At 36.4% G+C, this 21,343-nt stretch overlaps 1 protein-coding gene across 2 annotated transcripts in view; it reads left to right on the forward strand.

Annotated features, from left to right (window-relative positions):
- The first annotated feature begins 323 nt into the window (after positions 1–323).
- The window catches only part of LOC145286268 (uncharacterized), a 56,057-nt gene continuing 35,037 nt past the window's right edge, over positions 324–21,343 (forward strand). Inside the window, exons 1-2 of one of the 2 annotated variants that reach the window (XM_080135103.1) lie at positions 324–9,015; positions 9,507–10,800. In XM_080135103.1, the coding sequence (XP_079991229.1) occupies positions 474–9,015; positions 9,507–9,520 (8,556 nt within the window). In that variant the 5' untranslated portion in view covers positions 324–473 and the 3' untranslated portion in view covers positions 9,521–10,800. Of the gene's footprint in view, positions 9,016–9,506; positions 10,801–21,343 lie in introns of those variants that run through there. The other variant, XM_080135104.1, reaches the window with a different exon arrangement.

Consider the following 21,343-nt stretch of genomic DNA (forward strand, 5'->3'; position numbering starts at 1 on the left):
AATATATAGAAATAGATATACACATATAGATATACATAGAGATGCATACATACATATAGATTGATGCACACACACACGTATATTATATAGGTTGATTACCTGTCTTATCTGTTATCGACTTAGCCGCTTCTAGATAACTAAAGGTGACGCAAGAGTCAGAAAAAAATTACTGTATATGTTATTTTGCTTGATTTTTTTTTCATAGTTATTTTGGTATCATCCACAAAGCTTAGCATTACACTTGTCAAGGTTATTTAAAATATCGATGGCCTCACATTTCTTTTTTGTAAACTAAAACAATGTCCAATGCACACACACGCAATAGTATTAAAAGTGACTCTTCTCAATAGCGAAGTAGAAATGCAAAATATGATTAATGATAATGAAAGTGACAGGCTGATTGCTGCGCTCTTAACGACGAGTTAAGGCCTACAAAACACAAAGTTATTTAACCGTCCAACAAATCAAAAACAATGAATACCGCCGGAGGTAACCTGCCGTCGGCGGATGGCGCGTTCGAACGCTTCCTCACGGCGGCAATCGCTACGATCATCACTATTATGTTCTCCTGGCGCCTCTTGACCGACGTTAGCGACTACGATTCGGCCAGTTGTTTACTGGCCACCCCACCGGCCGGGCTGAAGCACCTGGCGTCAAGCGGGAGACACGAATCGGTGGATGGGGACGACGAGGACCTGTCGTCGGCGGAAGAGGAGGAGGAGGAGGAGGCGACGGAAGGGGAGGAAAGGCGGAAGAAGAAAACGAAGAAAAAGAGGAAACAAACACCTTACAATGCGACAGGGTTAGGCGACACTAAGCAGAATGATCCCCCTGGCAGGTTTTATGCGTGGGGACACGGCGATAGGGACAAGGACCTGTTGGGCTACCATCATTACGATACTTGTTTAAGGATTGCTCCACAGCACGATAACAAAACAGCCGAACTACACGAACACGTCGAAAGGACCCGGAGTTGTGATACTAATAATATTAATAGCAATAATAATAATAATAATAATAGCAAGGAAAAAACCGCAAACAATACTTTTGCTATTACTTACGGCAACTATGGAGATAAACCGGACGATCTCAGCCATAAAGAGGTTGAATTGCCAGTAAATATTGCATACACCGAGGATTATAATACTTGTACCAGCTACCTGCAACGTGACCAAGCAAGTGCCTCTACCTTTGCCACTAGGAAATGGCCTTCGGATTCAAAAACATTACCAGAGGAAACATATTCAAATTTACAGGTGACAAACTTTCCTCCACTTGAGGTTAAGAAAGAAGTAAGCTCCATCCGTGGGGGAGTAACTGTTAGCGTTACTAAGGCTAACGAAGAGGATTCCGTCATCTCAGGTACCACTCACTTTGATCATCGTAATAATAATAATAATAATAATAATAATGACACTGCCGACACTAACATTTATTGGACTTCAGCGTCTGTTATGACTGCAATGGAGTCGGTCGCGCCGCTCCAACAAGTGTCAACACTCCCTCCGCCGTCGACGTGTGTTCAAGGAAAATCCTATCCTATTAAAGCCACTACTACCATCACCATTACTAATACTACTACTGCTATCATTACGGCTACGACGAGAACGAGTGTAAACGTGGATTGTCCGTCGTCGTCGTCGTCGTCGTCGTCGACAGGTACATTGGAAAAGTTTTACCACGGGTCGCCAATGACGACCATACCGACGTCATCATCTTCATCATCCACATTGTCATGTACACCTTTATCACCTGGCCGATCGACAACGTCTGGCACACATCTACCCCAACAACGGGACCCACGCCCAAAACAGCCACCACCGCCTCCACCGCCGCGGAAGCCAACATCATCCACGAGCGGTGTTATAAATAGCGGCAATGCCGATAATAATGATGATGAAAACCGTCTTGTTACTTCGTCAAACATTCCCCCGAAAACGGCAGCGCCCGCGCCCGCGCCCATCCTGGGAAGGCGGACGTTAAACAACAACAACAACAAAGCAAGTTTCGCTAACAGAAATACCCCCAGCCCTACTACTGCGTCTACAACTTTCACTGCCGCCCACCATCCTACTACTTCAAGCGTCGACGGTTGTACTAGTAGCACGGGCAGCAGTGCAGGAGTTACCTCCAGTCTACCATCGAACAGAGTGGAGGGTGGTTGCAATCGCGAGTTCCGAGACATTATAGACGATGAAAACTTTCAGCAGATACTGGTACCCACGAAAGACGTGACTACCAGTAGTCAAAGGACAATGTCGATGTCCGGTTTTGGAGTGAGGGGTCGCTACCACCAACCCCGTCTGTCTTCTTACCCCCAACCCTCGTATCACTACGATTCAGACTCAGACTCTGAAAGTGAGCCGGAGTCGGATGTTTTTTACTTTTACGGACTTGAACCTATTGAAGAAGAGGATTCCGACGACCTTTCAACCGACAGTGACCACTCGGTCGACTACGAGGTGAAAGGCGCTTTCCCTTCTTCCATTTCTTTCGATGAACATTCCGGTGTGGACGTGGACCAATTACCCTGCAAAAGACCCCCGCCATTGCCACCGCGTACGAGTGTGACGGATGAAAGTATTACCTGTGCTCGGATACCTCAGTTACCTGTCAGAAAGAAAGGTATGTCAACTGTTGTTGCTACTACTACACTTACTACCTGCTCTGATGTTCTCTATTCTACTGCTGCTACTAAAAAAAAATCCCGTTTGAACACAGACAAAGATTGTAACGACGAGGACGATGATTATGATAGTAGCAGTAGTGATAGTAGTAGTGGTAGTAATAGTGACTCTTCCCACACAACATCGGGTTCATATTCTATCATAAAGGTATCACCAACCGGATCCTTATCAACCAGTAGCGTCTCTACCGTCGTTACTTCTAGGAATCCTACTACACATTCGTCCTTCCCTGGCGTCGGGACCAACATAAATCCATACGCTAATCACGTGCCTTTGTTTACCGTCTCCGACCGAAAGTTGGAGGAAAGTTGTATCGATTCGTTCTTTGCATCGACAGCTTCTACTTCATCGGCGACCGAGTCGATACCTGGACGACTTGAAAGCGCCGCGGTGCAGCACATGCCAGCGACAGCACATCAAAGTGAAGTTGATAATGACCCGACCGGTTTTTCGTCAGTTGTGACTATTGACCCGTCGCCGGTTATTCGCCCGCCACCTTTCTTTTTGCAAAAGTCTGTTTCCAAGACGTCAACAAATTCTGCAATTTCTAACGACACTTTAACAACAACAACAACAACAACAACATCAACAATCACAACATTAACACCAGCACTTTCAACTACTACTACTACTACTACTACTGCAACTCGATTGACCACTGACTTTTCCGAGAGCTGTGCATCAAACAAGACTCAGCATGAGCCCGTTATCGATTCGCAAACGGTCATATCTACAGACAAAACATCTAAAAAATACAAAACCCCAAATAAACCCGTTCTACCTCCTAAGCCCAAACATCTTGGCAAGGGTCGGTCTCAACCACCCAAAAAAGTTACCGTTAGCACTGATAACCCGGTGAACAGTGTTCCATCCCCAGGGACTACGGTGACAGCTCGACCATTAAGTATGACAGTCGGAGACTTGAGCGACACGTCGATGGATCTGACCACGTACAACGAGAACGCTTTGTTGAACCTTTCCTCCCCAGAGAGGAGCAAACGAGTTAAAGACGACTATGTGAAACCCGTGACCCGTGCTCCACTGCTTCTGTCAGTGAGCCAATATCGCGAGCGGTCCTATTCTGACGGGGACGTCCACACAGAGAACAGCAATATTGTTCGGGGTCCTGAGAGCTGTCAGGCCCCGTTTATGGAAATTTTGGAATCCATGAATTCTTCGGAGCGCGATCGAACGTCAACTTCAAAGGATTTACCGGATTATGATATTTTAACCGCGAATATGAAGATGGCGCCGTTATCGCCAACATCGAGCACTATCTATGCGAAGGATTCAAAGGTGATTCAAATGTACCGCGACGCACAGCGATCGAATGCTGCTGAAAACGCTCCACGTGGATTTACGTTTTCTTATACGGAGGAGACGCACATGGATTACACGGAACGGAATTATTTCATGGATAATGATAAACACGAATCAGATAGTATTAATAATAATACCATCGATGAGGACGACAACGAGGGTAAGAGCAATTTTACCAAGGAGGACGTAACATCGATTCAAACAGTGGAAAATAAGAACGATCTCAACGGTGAAAATGCCTTGGCGGTGAACCTTAGCGAAAAATTTAACATCCATAACGGGAATATACAGCACAAAGATGATAACACCCATGTGAGCGACATTATTAACGACGATAGTGCTCCTTGCGTAACTGAGGTTATCAGCACCGACACTATCACCCACAAAGGCGGCATCACAACGGTCGACAATACACTCCAAATAAAGAACACGATCAACACCCAGAATGAGACTAGCGTAACCGAAATTATAAATGTCGATAATTACTCCTCCCCAAAATGCGATCTCAATGTTAACATTGAAGAACACATATCCGAGAGTATCAGCTGCGAGAATGACGCTCAAAAAAGTGCTATTATCAACAGCAATAAAGATCCAAAAATGGGCAACGCAATCGGCAACGAATCAGAAATAAGTAACATTACCAATGTCGAGAAAGAACCTGATATAACAGAACTTATTACTGTTTACAATGACACCCCACAAGATAATCTCATCAACATAGTCGAAAATAAACCTCAAATAACCGACATTGACGACATTGATAATGAACAACAAGAGGTCAAAGTGACAAACCACAACACTGAAGGCAGAATTACCGGAATTGTCACTGTTTATAACGAACCACAAATAACGGAGATTATTAGTGTTGACAACGAACCTCAAACAACGGAGATTACCAGTGTCGACAACGGGTCTAAAATAACTGAAATCATAAGTATCGACAACGGAGCTGAAATGTCCACTGATATCATTACTGATAAGAGACCTTCAACATCTAAGATTATCAATATTGACAACGAATCTCAAATAACCGATATTATCTGTATTGATAATGAACCTTCGATAACTCCGAATATAACGATCGATAACAGATCTCAAATATCTGAGATTACCAGTATCGAAAACGGGTCTCCATTATCAAGGGGTATCACTATCGATAACAAGCCTCAAATATCTGAGATTACCAGTATTGAAAATGGGCCCCACATATCCAGAAGTATCACTATAGAAAAGCAACCTCAGATTACGGAGATTATCAGTGTCGATAAAGGACCTCAAATAACCAGAAGTATCATTGTCGACAATGAACCTCAAACAACCGAGATAATCCCTGTCGACCACGGACACCAAACAACCGAGATAATCCCTGTCGACCACGGACACCAAACAACCGAGATAATCCCTGTCGACCACGGACACCAAACAACCGAGATAATCCCTGTCGACCACGGACACCAAACAACCGAGATAATCCCTGTCGACCACGGACACCAAACAACCGAGATAATCCCTGTCGACCACGGACACCAAACAACCGAGATAATCCCTGTCGACCACGGACACCAAACAACCGAGATAATCCCTGTCGACTACGGACATCAGATAACCGAGATAATCCCTGTCGACCATGGACTCCAGACAGAGATAATCCCTGTCGACTACGGACCCCAGACAACCGAGATAATCCCTGTCAACTACGAATCCCAGACAACCGAGATAATCCCTGTCGACTACGGACCCCAGACAACCGAGATAATCCCTGTCAACTACGAATCCCAGACAACCGAGATAATCCCTGTCGACCACGGACCCCAGACAACCGAGATAATATTTGTCGACAAGAAACCTCAAATAACTGAGATAATCCCTGTCGACAACGAATCCAAAATGACTGAGATAATCCAGGTCGACAACAAGGCTCACAGAATCGAGATAACTACTGTCGACAATGAATCCCAAATAACTGACATTCTGAATGCGAGCAATGACAGATTAACTAAAACCGACATTAACGACCAGAATGTAAACAGAGAAACAGGCCGCGTAATCTGTGATAATGGCATACTGGCTGATACAAAAACAATCATTGGTTCGGATGAAAATCAAATAACTTATTCTCCTTTAGACAAAAACAATTTCAATGGCCAAATATTGGACAATGGGCCAGTGATTTTAAAACGTGAATTATCGCTAAATGAGGTTGAGACGACAGATACTGTAAGCAGCTGGTCTCCCGAAGACGACGCTATGGACGGCAGCGGTCATCCGGAGAAACTTTTTCCTCCCCAACAAGATTTACCGGAAGAGGAGGAGAGAGTTGTATCTAGCAACGTATGTGTCTTAGAAAGCGGTGTAGTGATGAGACCGCCGACGGTGCAACTTTCTGCGAAGGCAGAGCAAATTTCGACATCACGTGATGCCTTGGACGATTCCTACTCATCTGGCAGTGAAAATCGTTGCCCAGCAACAGAAGAGTATGAGGCCTTAAAATCTAATACTTCCGGTAACCATGAACCGGAAGAAATAGTTTCGCTTTCAGTTTCGAACGGTGCTAACCCCGTGGAAAACCAAAACAAAAACCATCTTGGCGATGTCGGCGTTGCGGACACAATGTTCAATAGGCAGCTGTCCAATTTGGATATCGACTACGAGATGTTCAAAATGGATTGTCTGTCGCACTCTGAGGATTATGCCAGCGTCTATTCGCTAAATAAATTAGGAAAGTGCTCATCAGAGGGTCATTTGGGACGGAAGCCTCTTACTGCTGACAGTTCGACGGAAATGGACTATTCCAACAATAACAACTCAACCGGAGAATACTTCGACCATAGCGGTACACTGGCCACTGGCCGGAGAAATCTTTCTCGCGAAGAAGAGGAAGAGATCGAGGATCATTTAACTGACCTAAACAGTGACCGCTTTTCACCGGAAAGTAGGATATACGGAACAGGGCGACATTATACTTCAGTTCTTCAACGGCCACTTACGGTCAATGCTGACCAACGTACGGAATTCTCGGTGAATAGTAAAGCGCCTATTCTCAGGCGAAAGATAAACGCCACGCGAAACAGATACTTCAGTGCCGACAACGTTTCGGATATAGCCTCGATAAGTGCCGATAACGGGGACGCTGTAAGTAGCAGATTTGCTCGCCACCAGAAGTCGACGGTGAGAGCCTTAAAACGCCGTGATGCAGCCAAGCGTATGCATTTACACATAGACACTTCTTTAGGTCCAATGCATGGACTGTCAGCTAGTAAGAGTCTAAGTCATTTGAGCCAGGTTAATTCCCGCAGTAAACTTTATAGCTTTCCCGAGCCCCGGTCTCCCCGTCCTAGTTACCATGAAGTGCACCCCGATTGTATCCTCTCTCCTAGCAATGCTGAACAACTCGAGGAATCAGTACGGGCGGCCTCTATAGACAATCTCGAATCGTGCATGTCTCGTTACGGCTCCATAACTTCGCTAGTGGAGACCGACTTAGACACAGGTGAGACCGTTGAAAGACAGTTTAGTTTTGAGCTTGATGTCTTTGAACCTCCTTTCTCGTTTCAGCGATCTTATTTCGGAAAGTCGGCGAGCATGATGGATTTACATTCGGGCCAGCAACAACAACAGCAGCAGCAGGTAAGGCATTCAACGGGCCGAGGTCGTTTCGCCGACCGTCACGTCCCCAAATCGAAAAGCATGCAGGCTCTGGAGACCAACCTGGACGATGATGATGAAGATGACCTTTTAGGTGAGTCCACTTTCCGACGAGTGCCGTCCATCCACGAACTACGCGTTTCCCGTTCGTTACAGAAGCTCAACGTTCCGGACTGGTACAAGAAATCCAGCGTCTCCCGCAGCGGTAGTTGTATTCTGAATCGGGATACAGATTCCATGAAGTCGTTTGATTGGAGATACACGCCCAGTCTCACGTCGTCCCCAGCAAGCAGCATCATCAGTCAAAATGCGCCCGTTGTTATCAGGACACGGGTGACACCAGCCTACTCACGATCGCTGACCACACCGATGAAAGCACCCAAATTAACCCTTCCTGCGAAACCGGCCAACGTTCCCTTGCCCAGCGACAAATTCCGGACTAAAGATAAACCAAAAGGGCTGATGCCCATACCCATTGTACCCTTTAACAAAATCCGCGACATGTTCGAGAACAAAAGCAAACAGGATGCGGAAATTCCGTGTCCGAGTCCGAGTGCTGGCACGGCAAATATAAAAACATCTCCCATCAAGATCACGAAACCCGAACCCCCAAAGCGAGTAACTCCAGTCAAACGACCAGAGCACGAAGTAACTCCACAACCGAAAAAGTCCCCGATTTCGCAGGGTTTCTCTCCTGCTCTCAGAATTGAAGAAGCAATCGAAGAGACAAATGAAGAAGAAGAGGAGGAGGAAGAACAACAAGTAAAAGCAACAGAAACGCCGGACTTTGGGAGAAACGGAGTCCCGGCAGCTCACGAATTTGAAACCATCAAGGGTGACACGACGTCCGATTTGTCTAACGATCACATCATCATCACTAACGGTAATTCCCGCATCTCACGAGAAACCGCGAGACCGGAAACAGAACCACAATCCCTCCTGATCCAAGAGGGCGATGAGTACCGCATCGTTGAGGAGGCACCCCCAATGATACGGAAGCCAATCGCTCGACGTGCCGTTCCGTCCGAGGAACTACCAGAACCCTCCAAGAAGGAGTCTCCAAAGGTTTCGCCAAAGCCGAGCAGCGCTAAAGCCCAACCTAGAGAGGAGCCGGTCGAGATTAGCAGACGTGAAGAGCTCGCGGCTGCCACGCCTATAAAGACTGTGAGAGTGTCCGACAGGATAATGCAATACGACTTACCCCCAACAACGCCGGAAAAGAAGGAAAAAGAAAGAGATTGGAAACCGAAACTCTTCAATTTCAGGGATAGTAAGCAAGCAAAGGCCCCAGTCAAGCAAACACCCCCTCAGCCGCCACCAAGACCTAAGATTACAGTGCCGTTTTTCAGAAGCAGAAAAGGTAAGAGTGATGGTGCTTCTTTGAATCGCCGTTCACCCTCTCATTCCGTAAATGACCCTATTACCTCTACTAACCCTGCTAGTACGCCAAGCAATAACATAAATAGCACTAACGACACCGGTAGACTTAGTCATATACGTAGCATTAGTAGTCCTAGTATTTGCACCAGTCATTATAACCGCAATAATATTTGTGATGAACCCATCGCCAGACTTAGTAATACTAACCAATCAGTTTGTAACCAGACCATGAGTACCGAAGTCCAACACACTAACACACACCTAACCTCAGACTCTCCTTTAAATAATAGTAGTATACCGCACTCTAACGTTGTTAGTCACAATAACATAAATAATAACAGTAGTAATAGTCATAACAGTAGTATTATTAATAATAACAATCATAATAATAATAACAGAATTAGTGTCCTTAATAATCCAGACCCTGATAAATGTAGCCCTGAAAAGAATCTTTTGTTTGAATTCTTGCAGAAACCACAGTATGACCGACACATCGGTCTCCCACGTCGCCCTACGTCCATGGAACCGAACCAGTCCACTCTAGACCAGCCAAACTCTGACCTTAGTTTTCGATCGCCGTCCCAACATTCACACCGCCACCATGATCATCACGAGCAGAAACCAACGCTAGGCAACACGCGGCTGGACTCCCCTTCGAGCAGCCGGTCGCCATCGACTGCCCCCTCTAACCATCACCACCACAACCACCACCACCTTCACGACCTACACTACTATCCCCCCAGTTCACGCCACTCTTTCTCGTCGCTCCCTTCTTCTTCGGTCGAGTGGACGACGAACCAGGAGAGTGGTCCTCCTGCAGATTTGGCCGGTGCAATGGGGTATAGAACTGGAGAGAGTGCGTCCACGGCCTCTCTCAGTCGGACTGACGACCTTGCTATGAAAGAGGCTAGCTTGGACGAAGTTTTGGAAAGTCTATTGGCTTTAAGGAATTAAAAAAAAAACAGCAACAACAAAAGAAATCAATATGAAACGTAACAGACATTCACACTTCTATTATTTTCACACATAATCCATACAATTACGAAATACACCAATTAAAACGATTCGTCTTAACACTTTCCTGTGCTTCACAGTAAACTCCATCGTCAAAAGTATATTTACGTGTTTATGTATTTGCATCTAAATTATAAATGAACTTTAATGATATTTTCCAAGTGTATGCGGCGTGACGTCAATGAGTGCCATAAACTTTCGCGCGCATAAGATGAATGTATTTGTGAATATGTGGTTTCATCCGAATTATAATTAATATTGAGATTAAAAGTCTATCCTTGTTTCTTATTTTTTGTATTTAATCAGAAACATTGCGAATCAACATGTCTTCTTATAAATACACTTGTGACAATCGGAGTTACCATGAAACTGCAAGAAAGTGTTAAAATATGTCCTTTTCATTGTAATCTCTATCTGTAAGGATATAGTCATTATGTGTGCACAATCTGCTGTCTTGATTTGGCTCTGTTCCGATTTTGATAAGTAGATTTTCATATTATATATATAGCCATATCTATTTAAATACATACATACAAATATGCTTGTATGTATTTAGACCTAATTTTTTAAAGATAACTTTCAACTGATGAAGAACGAAAATAACCTTGTCATCTTCACTCCATATAAATTATCAAAAATTTTGTAATTAAATGAAACTCGAAAGAAAAAAGTCAAATCATTAATTTTTTTAATATCAGTAAATCTAAAAAAAAAAAAAAAAGCAAACAAAAAAAAAACGATTTTTAAGAAACATACTATAAAGAAAACGAGGATATAAATCTCTAACAGGTAATTATTCTTTTAGCAACTTTAACATTTTTATACCAAAACATTGTACAAAAAAGAACTATATAGAAAGTTGGAGAACAAGCCAAAAAAAAAAAAAAAAACATCCAAGGCCGTGTGAATGAAAGTATAAATTATTTTTCGTTACTGTCGTGAAAGAGATATCATAAAGAAACCTGTTTCTTGCAAAAAGTAAAAAAAAAATTGTTTGATTACAATTTACGACATTGCTGAAAAATGATGCATTTCCGGTTTCCGAACACATTTTTTTTTCATGATAATTGCTTGAATACTTTATTGATATTTTGTTTAAAAATGTTCATGCAGTTATTTATTATTTCAATATTTTGTTTTTAATGTGCTTTAAAAAGATTTCGAATACCATTTCGGCGATTGTCAGCAATTTTCAACAGAAAAAAAAGGAAAAATCAAATAGTCAAGAAATAACAGTTACCAAAGGCAATTACACTTTTTAAATCTACCTTGATCGTTTTTTAAAAGTATTTAAAAACGCTTTTTTTGCATTTAATATTTCCTTAAAATTAGACTTAGATTTCGTAATGACAGCCGTCGGTTTCCGAAATTCATTGATCTCTAACTTTTTTCGTCGTTTCTTTCTTTTCAATTAAGCAGAAAAGTAAATTTTATTGCATTTGGAACAGTCATTTGTTGTTTATTTGTTTGTTTGTTTGCTTTTTGAATCCAAAAAGACGAAGTTACAGACTTCGGTGATTTCCGGAAATTGGGGGCAGCTGAGTCATTGTGAAATCTAAGTGTAAACCTTAAGGAAGAATTATAAATGTAAATAAAAGCGTTTTAAAATGCTTTTAAATAGACTGCGGGTATATAGAAAAGTAACTTTATTGCCTTTGGTTACAGTTATATGTTGACTATTTGTTTTTGTTTTTTTTACCCTTTTCCTTTTGTTGGAAATTATTGACAGTCGCCAACATTTCCCCTTAAATTAAACATAAAAAACGGCGAAATCGAAGTATAAATAGTAAAACAAAGGAAGATTTGAGTTTAAAATGTCAGGATTTTAAGATTCCTGTTTAAAAACTTCAAACATTTTTGTGGAAATAATTTCCCCCCAAAATGTCTTCTCAAACCGAAAATGTGAATTAGTTTTTCAACATGTTTAAACGCTGTAATTAAACCAACAAATCCCATACATCATTCTGTTTTAATGTAATTAAAGTTGTTACTTAAAATAAAATTGTATAAAAAAATTACGGTTTTTGACACCATATATCGTTAGACATTTTCTTTTTGTATTATTGTAGATTAACACCCTCTGTTCAATTACGCTCAGTTCCCTCAAAATGAGATCCTTTTATTTTTAGGCGATTTCGTGTTAAAACCTTGAAAAACTTGGTGGAAAAAGGAAAAAAAAAACCAAAAAAAAAACAACTGTTTTAGAATTTCGCATACAAATGTAATGTAAAATGTTCCCCTATTTCAGGGCCATTATAGCGTATTAAAGTAAGCTAACCTTTTTTGTTATAGGAAAGAAATCCTTTACATTTTATTTTGGGGTGAGCGTTGTACAGTTTGCAGTTACGTGTGGTTTTATGACCTTGCCACTTGGACTTAGGGTTAGTGATAAAAATAATTTGGCTAACTGCTCTATAAAGCTAGAATGGTCAGGAATTTTGGGTTTGTTTTATGCTAAATTTGTATACGAAACTGATCCGTTAGTCTATATTCTAAAATAATTTAAAAAAAAAAAGAAGTTTTTTTTTATAGTATTCAGACATGATTACCTAAAAATAGTAAGATCTTATTTTTTAGGGGGTGAGGGATGGTTCTGCGGAGGGTGTTAATCTTCACATTTACTAAAAAAAAAAAATATAAATATATACCAAAAGAGAACTCACCATTTTTGTATTTAAAAAAAAATAATGGACGCGATGTGATGGACAAGTTACAATTCATAGAGCGGTTAAAAATAAAATTGAACAAATAAATTGGTTTGCTTTTTTTTTGTGTAAGAAAGAAATGAAGGAGAGAAAGACAATAATGAATGACACCATTTTGCACGGAATTTGTTACTGCAAATTTCCTGTTCAGATACATCTTCTGCTTTTACGTGGTTCGTAACAGCGTTTTTTTTTTTATCATTTGAAATTAGTTGAACAACATTATTAGGGGGACGTTGGTGTGATCAATAAATAAATTTCCATCTATTTCTCCCCAAAAAGTAAAACGTTCTTATTTATTAAGTTTTATTGTCTTTTTTTTTAATTATTACTATGATTACTTCAGCAATCTTGCAGTATATTTAACAGCTAATAACTTTTTATCAAACCCATTAAAATTTAATTTTCTACCGACTTGTATCCGTTTACCATTCTGAAATTGCTTTAATTCATTTTATTTTATTATTCATTTATTTGCAAAATTGGTGCTAATGCAGAGAGTGATCCCGCGCTATTTTTTAAATCGTATTTCCACGTTTAATTAAAGTTTTATTATATGTTTTTTTTTAATTCAATTGTAAGGTTAAAAGTACAGAATAGGTACAAAACACCCTCCCCTCCCCATGTTAAGAATGGCTTTTAAATTAGAATCGGGTCAAAGTTTTCTCTTTTTATACGCGAGACAAAAATGTCTGATTGGCTCTCAGTTGTTGGTGATACTTTATTCCGTCAGAAATAATATTAAAAAAATATATATACTTTACTAATAACCCGAACTCCGAGCGGCAAGTTCCCCGGACTTAGGGTTAGTTGTACGGTAAGGTAATGTTTAAGATGTTTATCCAATTTCACTTCTATATTTATTTTTCTACCGACTTGTATTAGTTTAATCTTCTGAAACTGTTTAATTTATTCATTTGATTAATTTATTTGTTTATTGGCAAAATTTGAATTGTTTCAAAGTCCTCTTGCTTCCCCAACTCTTTATATTAGTATTCACCTCCCCAAAGCAATATTCCTGACAAAGAGGAAGAATATATTGTCGCTTGGGTTGATTGATGGTAAACGTTAGCCGTACGTGGAGATCGCGAGTAAATAGTTTTCTCTCATATCGTTGTTATATCAGTAGTAAGAGTGTTCAATAACCCGAACTCCGAGCGGGAAGTTTCCCGGACTTTGGGTTAGTCGTACGGTAAGGTATTTTAAGGAGCTTATCTAATTGTACTTCAATATTAAAACTGCTCGTAAAAAATAAACAAACTGTCATAAAACCTTTATGTACTAAAGTGTTAGACAGTACACCAAAATTTACGCAAATTTTTCAAGTTATTTTTCTTGTTTAAAAAAACAAGAAAAAGCAGATTTTTACGGTGAAATGTACTGTCTGCCATTTTCTGGTTACATTAAGGTCAATGACCAAGAACATAATTCAGAATGTAAATATTACAATCATCATAATACTGGCTATAAATTGTTTACCGATCAAAGTTGATTTTCGTTTAGAAAAACACAATTAATTAATGTGTGTAGATTTTGGTGTACAAACATTTTTTAACCAAATACGCGTGTACACAATGAAGTTTTCGTGCACTTATTATTGTTTACTATTGGAGTAAAAATTGATAAGCGCCTTTTGAAAAATATTTTACGCAATCATATGCCATTTTTTTTTAATGTTTTCGTTCTTCGACAAGTCAAATTAGCGCCAATAAATTCAAAGATAATAATTCTTATTATCAGTTTCCACATTTTAAAAAGTTACAGATCGGCAGAAAATTGAATTTTAATGCACTTTGTGAAAGTTATTAGTTGTATTTTATTTTATGTTCGATTTCTCGGCTGTTAACTATACTGCAAGATTACCTGGTCAATCTCTTATGGTGACATAAAAGATTTTAAAAGAAATACAGCTGAGAAATTAGTAAATAAATATTTTAGATCAGCTGACATTTGTGACGTATTTGTGAAAAAGAAAATTAAAGATTTGATATGAACAGATTTATTGCCTAGTTCCTGGTATTGGTTGGACAAGTTTAGTGTCTCTCTTTCTCATATATATATATATATATATATATATATATATATATATATATATATATGTACAGTGTGTGTATATATATATATATATATATATATATATATATATATATATACACACACACACACATACTGTACACTCTTTAACCCTTATCCTCGAGTGGCCTCTTGGCCTTGATAAGTGGTGATGCCTATGTAAAAAAAACACCTTTTGATTGTTTGCTTCCTTTTTTATTAGAGTTTCCACGTTCGCATCGGTTTATCAATTTGCCATAGACTTAATTTTTTGAGTTTGAAATGTTTTTCATCAAGTGATTATATTTTGAGCTAACACATTCCTGTGAAAACTAGCTTTACGTTAGAAGTGAAGCGGAAACGGATCCCAACGAACGGAGAAAGAGGGTAGCAGTTAGAGCTATTTCTATTCAGTCAATACAAATTAAGATGGATAATGTTAAAAGTGAATTCTTTGATATGACATTTAACGTAGTCCTTTCCAGTCCTGTAAGGTACCTTATTCCCCCAAAATAAGGTGCCTGGTGCGTATTACTTAACTAACAAACACTATTTACGGTAACATAACATGTTTATATTTTATATAGTAAAATATGTTTAACACAAATACGTCACAAATGAATAGATAAAGCAGAATATTTTTTTTACTAATTTCCCAACTGTATTTCAGTTAAAATAATTCATGTTGCTAATAGTAATGTTATCATTATTCTTGTTTATTTTGTTTTAGTTTTTTTATGTTTTTTATATTATTTTAATGCCCTTTTTTATATCACTGTCACCCGATTTTGTCTTTTATTTTTTTTTTACAGAGAGTGTTTATTTTTTATTCATTTTTGTTTTTATTCATTTTTGTTTTCATTATTTTGTTTTCATCAATATTAGCTTTAGATAAATTGTGGTATTTGTATGTGTTGATATATTTTTTAATTTCGAGTGATTTAATTTTATCCCTATTAAAAAAAAAATCTAATTTCGCATGTTTGTGAAAATCGTTCTATTGTTAAAACATTTTTTATGAAGTTATTTTTTGTGCGTTTTGTTTGCTAGTTATTTTTAGATTTGGATAGTTTGTGTTTTTTATTGTTTTCTTTTAACAATTTAAATCTGAGTTTCTTTTTGTTTGCTTTTTATCGTTTTAAAAACCTGCTATAAAAAAACACTCTTTTGTTTGGATTCCTTGTTTTTAAGTACATTATAATATTCTTGATTCTTTGTAGTTTATTTTAGATATATTTTTTAGTTTTTTTTTTTTTTATAGATATCATAACTTTTAGTTGCCTTGTGTTTTTATGTCTTGTGTTTATTTTTAAATAACCTGTAGTTCTTAGCTGCTTTGTGGGGAATTTCTTTTTAGATAAGTTATAGTTCTTTTTTAGATGTCATGTATTTTTAGATTTGTTATAGTTATTTTTTATGGCAGAATCCACATCCATTAAATATCCTCCCTCCACACAATCTGCAAGATGTACATACCCGTGACAGAAAGAAAATACGAAACATCAGTCAAGTAAATTGATCAAATAGTTTTATTTTTAAATAAGAAAATCAAATTTTGTGGCTAAAAGAACAGCGACGATATCGCGACGCCATCTTGATGGAACAAGGGAAATAAATCCGAATAATTCAATATTGCAAGAGTTCAGAAAGCCATTCTTAATATGGGTAAGGAGAGATTGGAAAAAGTTAAATTAGCTTAAAAGTTATATCCTTTATAAAAAATAAAATTATTTCATTAATTTACATGATTTTTGGTGCATGATATTTTCTATCCGTCACGATTACACACATCCTTCAGATTTTTGTTTATCTTTGTTTACTCATAGAGGCATTCTTGACAGATGCGGCTTTTTATATCGTATACTTTTCTAAATAAGTAATACTTTTAGATACTTTTTGTTGTCTAGATACATTTTATATTTTAGGTAACCGAAAACTTAGGCAAAAGGTGCTTGTCCAGAAAGTAACCTAACTAATTATGAAAAAATACAGAAAAAAAAACCCTGTGTAATGTACGTACGCGTCATTCGGCGAAAATATTATATTCCAAAAATCAATTCAATTGACCGAGTATTTTTTTAACTTTGAAAATTATTATTTTATGAGAAAGCGAGAATAGCAATTCTCGTTTCGCCATTTTTAAAATGGATACGGTATGCTATTGATCGTTAAAAGTCATAAAAATGATTTTCTATACATAAAAAAGCTACTAGGAGAATTTACGTGATTTTGGGAATATGACGTTTTCGTTCTGTGACAGGTCCGAATATCATAAAGATTTTTCTGTATTTTCAGTTTTATAACGAGGTTGAACTCCTGACAAGCACCGAGAAAAACATATTTAAATATATATATTATTAAATTGTAAGCATTTTAATTTCGCTTTCATTTCGTTTGATATTTTGGTTTATAAGTAAATATAAACAAAACAACGAAAAATTATTAATTAAAGTTTTGTGTCACATAAACCATAACATTTATTTTTAGTTAACTTTTATTATAAATCGTTACTTTTATTAATATCCCCTTTTTCAAATTATCTGAACCTGTTATGAAGAAAAGTTTAATTTAAAATACATTTTACGACTTAAATTAAACTCGTCGGAAGTATTATTTTTTTGTTTTCATTTTCGGAAGAGGGGTATTGGCAAAGGAAAGACAATCGAAAATCAATGCTTTTTTTGTAAATATTTAAAAATGACTGTTACAATTCTTAATACTTTTATTTTATTTAATTATAGCAATTAATTATTTTCAAAAGGAGAAAATCAAAATTTATATAAAAACCCATTCCATCCATTTCATAATCTGAATTAAATGTTATATTTTACTTATACATTTAAAATAATTAACTATTTTAAAAGTAATTATTTGGAATAAAAGTATTTGATTACTTAAGAGGACTGATCAACAAGTATTTGTTAGCATTAGGCTTGAAGGCGACTATGTTGTAATCAACAGTAAAGCATTCCTATGGTATTGTGCTTTATATATGTGAGATTATTGGAAAATAAACTGTTCTTGTGCATTATGTTTGGTTCTAGGTATACAAAGGAAGATATGTGCTGCCCAGAATTCAACCTAATTAAATAGACAAAAATACAAAAAAAATGCTTACGATGTACGTACCGGTCATGGCATGAACATACCATATTCCAAAAACTATGTAAATTGACGAAGTATTTTTTTTATATAGAAAAATCATTATTTTGTACGATTTTTAGCGAATAGTAGTAATTCTTAGGCATTACAAGGCTGATTTTAATCTCTATTTTTAGAACAGAAAAATCTATTTATTTATTATTATTATTATTATTATTATTATTATTATTATTAATAATAATGTTATTATGCGTGTTTCTTCATAAAAGTTGATTTTCTTCGTAAAAATGCCTACTTGATCAATTTTAATGGTTTTTGGAATCTGACACTTTCGTTCCCTGACCGATACATATACCATAAATTTTTTTCCTTATTTTTTTTTTTTTATTATTTAATTAGGTTGAATTTTGGACAAGAGCTGAAGTAGATATTTTGATGGATTTAATTATGAAAAACTATTATTGTGGGATTTATTTAGTTACATTTTTTGGTGTTGCTTACGAGAGAAAAGACTTGGAGATTTAGTGACGTCAGGCACGGTGGCATGCTAAAACTTGTATTTAATTGTTAGCGTAATTGGTGTGCTTCAACTACATTTAATTCTGTATTTTTGCCAGCGGGAAAACCCGGTGAGTTTGAATCCTCGACTAGAAAGTAAATGACATTATTATTTACAGAATAAGTAGAGCGACATAAAAATGTTATTCAATCGTTTAATTGGACCATTTCCGTTCATATGCACCATTTAAGATGCCAAAAAAGGAACCTAAAATAGGTTATTCAGTGATGTGGTGATGCCAGTAAGGACGTTTAAAAATAAACAGGTCATGATTTCAGTTCCTGGTCGCAGTAAAAAAAGTAATTTCTTGAGATTACTTATAAATACAAGAACTAATAATTTTCAAATTATCTATTAGATAAAAAGCAATTGTCTCTGTATTCATCATAAAGTAAAAAAAAAAACTCACAAAGTTAGTATATTCTTTATCAGTGTTGCCTCGGAAGGATAATATTTGAAATTGAAAAAATATATATTCTTTGGAGGTCAACTGAACCAGGTTTCGTCAGGGGTTGGTTTTTTGGCCAATTTATTTACTAATTCAGAAATAAAATGTCGACTTATTCCTCGAAAAATCTCTTCTATCAAAGAAAAGTTATATGTACGTGCATATCCAGAGAGGAATGGGTTGGTGAGAAAACAGGAGGATGAGAAAAGAGAAAGATAGAGAGGTAAATAAATATTTATTCTTTGGAGGTCAACTGAACTAGGTTTTGTTAGGGAATGGGGTTTTCGGCCATTTTATGTAATAATTTGGCAATAAAATATCGACTCTTTCCTATTATATAAAAGAGAGTTATATTTGTGTGTATATCCAGAGAGGAATGGTTTGTGAGGGTAAGAAAACAGAAAGGGGAAAAAGAAATATAAATTTTCATAGAAGTACGTTACAGTTTTGCTCCGGGCAATGCTGGATAGCCCGGCTATTTCAAAATTAATTTAGAAAAAAAATTTTATTTTTATGATTTAGGCTTTATATTGCCATTAGATTTAAGATAAACCATCGATATGCCCTCCATCCTAGATTAGGTTATTTTGTAGCCCCAATTTCTGTTTGCCAGCGATTTTTCAACACGCACCCGACTCACCCACGCCTTTAGTGTAGAGGTCCTTAGATGATGGAGTATTTCTCACTCGAATAGTTTCTTTCATTGAACTGCTCCACGTTTCCCTGTACGAACACGCTGAAATGTAAATATAATGTGAATAAGCATCTAGATGCCCAACTCCCTATTGAAGTTTCCACTATAGATCTAGTTTCTGTTAACGCATCAATGGCAATATGTTTTTTTGATTGTAGTTAATAAAGAACAAAACAGACATGTTTATTCTGTCGTGTTTGTATTGCCATTTACAGTACAATATAAATATAAATAACATTTATAATGAAATTTCCCTGAATCAAAAATTGTCATTTGGTATAATTTGAGATTAGGAATAAAATTTAGATAAAAGTCGCTCGTCTTTCTGAAACAGGTGCGCTTATATGCGTCAGCAAATAAAGTCAACTAAAACAAACAAAGCAAACTTTTAAAATGTTTTTTGTCAACTTTTAAACATGCAGTTCCTTGCATTTGTTAAATAGAACGGTCCATCATAAGAAGTTTAAATTCAATTATATTTAAGCGGTTAGCTCCTAAAACGGCTGCCAAATTTTATCGATTACCGTTGTCTATCTGTCAAAGTGATAAATAAACCGACCATGTTAATTTGCTTTCTGGGTTTTTCGGGGGTTTTAAAAATTATTTTTTATTTTGCTAATATTATTGTTTTCTTATTTTTCTGGATTATTTTACAAATGCATTTAATTTTTTTTTTTTTACGATTAAATTGTTTTTTGTTTACGGAAGATTTTGCCGATTTATTCACTTTTATTTTACAAATATTAATTTGGTTTATTTTTGCGGTTTTGCAAATATTTTTTAATTTTTACGATAGAATTGTATTTTTTTTTACTAATAATTTTTTCAGATTTATTTTTTATTCATTTTAATTTTGCAAATATTCATTTTTTTTATTATTGCGGATAATTTTGCAAATACTAATTTATAATTTTTGAGGATTGTTTTTTTACGGACTATTTTTGCGGATTTATTTATTTTTATTGATTTTTCTTATACAAATATTAACAAATAAAAATCAAACAATGTTTATAAAAAAGAAACGTACATAGGCCTGACAGCAAAGTAATGCGATGGAATAATTTTCCCTGTCATTGCTACAATCATTCCGCGAGCTAACCGCTTCAATATTTCCAAAATTCATAGTAGGTATATTCGAGGTATATTTTTAGCGTTTACAATTTAAAAAAACCTTGATATTAAGGAATAAGTTGCAGTCATTGATTTATATTTCATTTAGATCTTAATCTTTTTTTTTGTATTTTCAGTGATTTATGATTTGATATTTTTTTATTATTTGATATTATTTTTTTTACATTTTTATTATTTTGTTTCATTTTTTTCATATTTTTCATATTTTATATTTTTCCATATTTCATATCTTTCATATTTTTTATTATTTCATAATTTCATTATTTCATAATTTTATTTCATGCCTTTCTTTTATTGTGTCTGTTTTTTTTCATTCTAATTTATAAATGTTTTTACCTGACTTCATATTGCGAATAATCCTTGTTAGAAATGCTCTTAAAAAATTTTTTTTTTCATTTTGTTTATCAATAATATAAATAAATATTTTGCATAAATATCTGACAGAAATACTCATTAAATGCCAATGCAGCATTTCTGTTGCAATAAAAGAGAAAATAATTAACAGTCATCGCATTTTAGCCTTGTTTTGAAATTTAAAAAAAATGTGGTAGGTTTTACCAATTTTGTCAAAACAAACATCACCATGTCTGATATTGGCATAAT

This window comes from Euprymna scolopes, chromosome 10 (genome assembly GCF_053919585.1).
Source record: "Euprymna scolopes isolate OS-2025 chromosome 10, ASM5391958v1, whole genome shotgun sequence".
In the NCBI taxonomy this organism is placed as follows: domain Eukaryota; kingdom Metazoa; phylum Mollusca; class Cephalopoda; order Sepiida; family Sepiolidae; genus Euprymna; species Euprymna scolopes.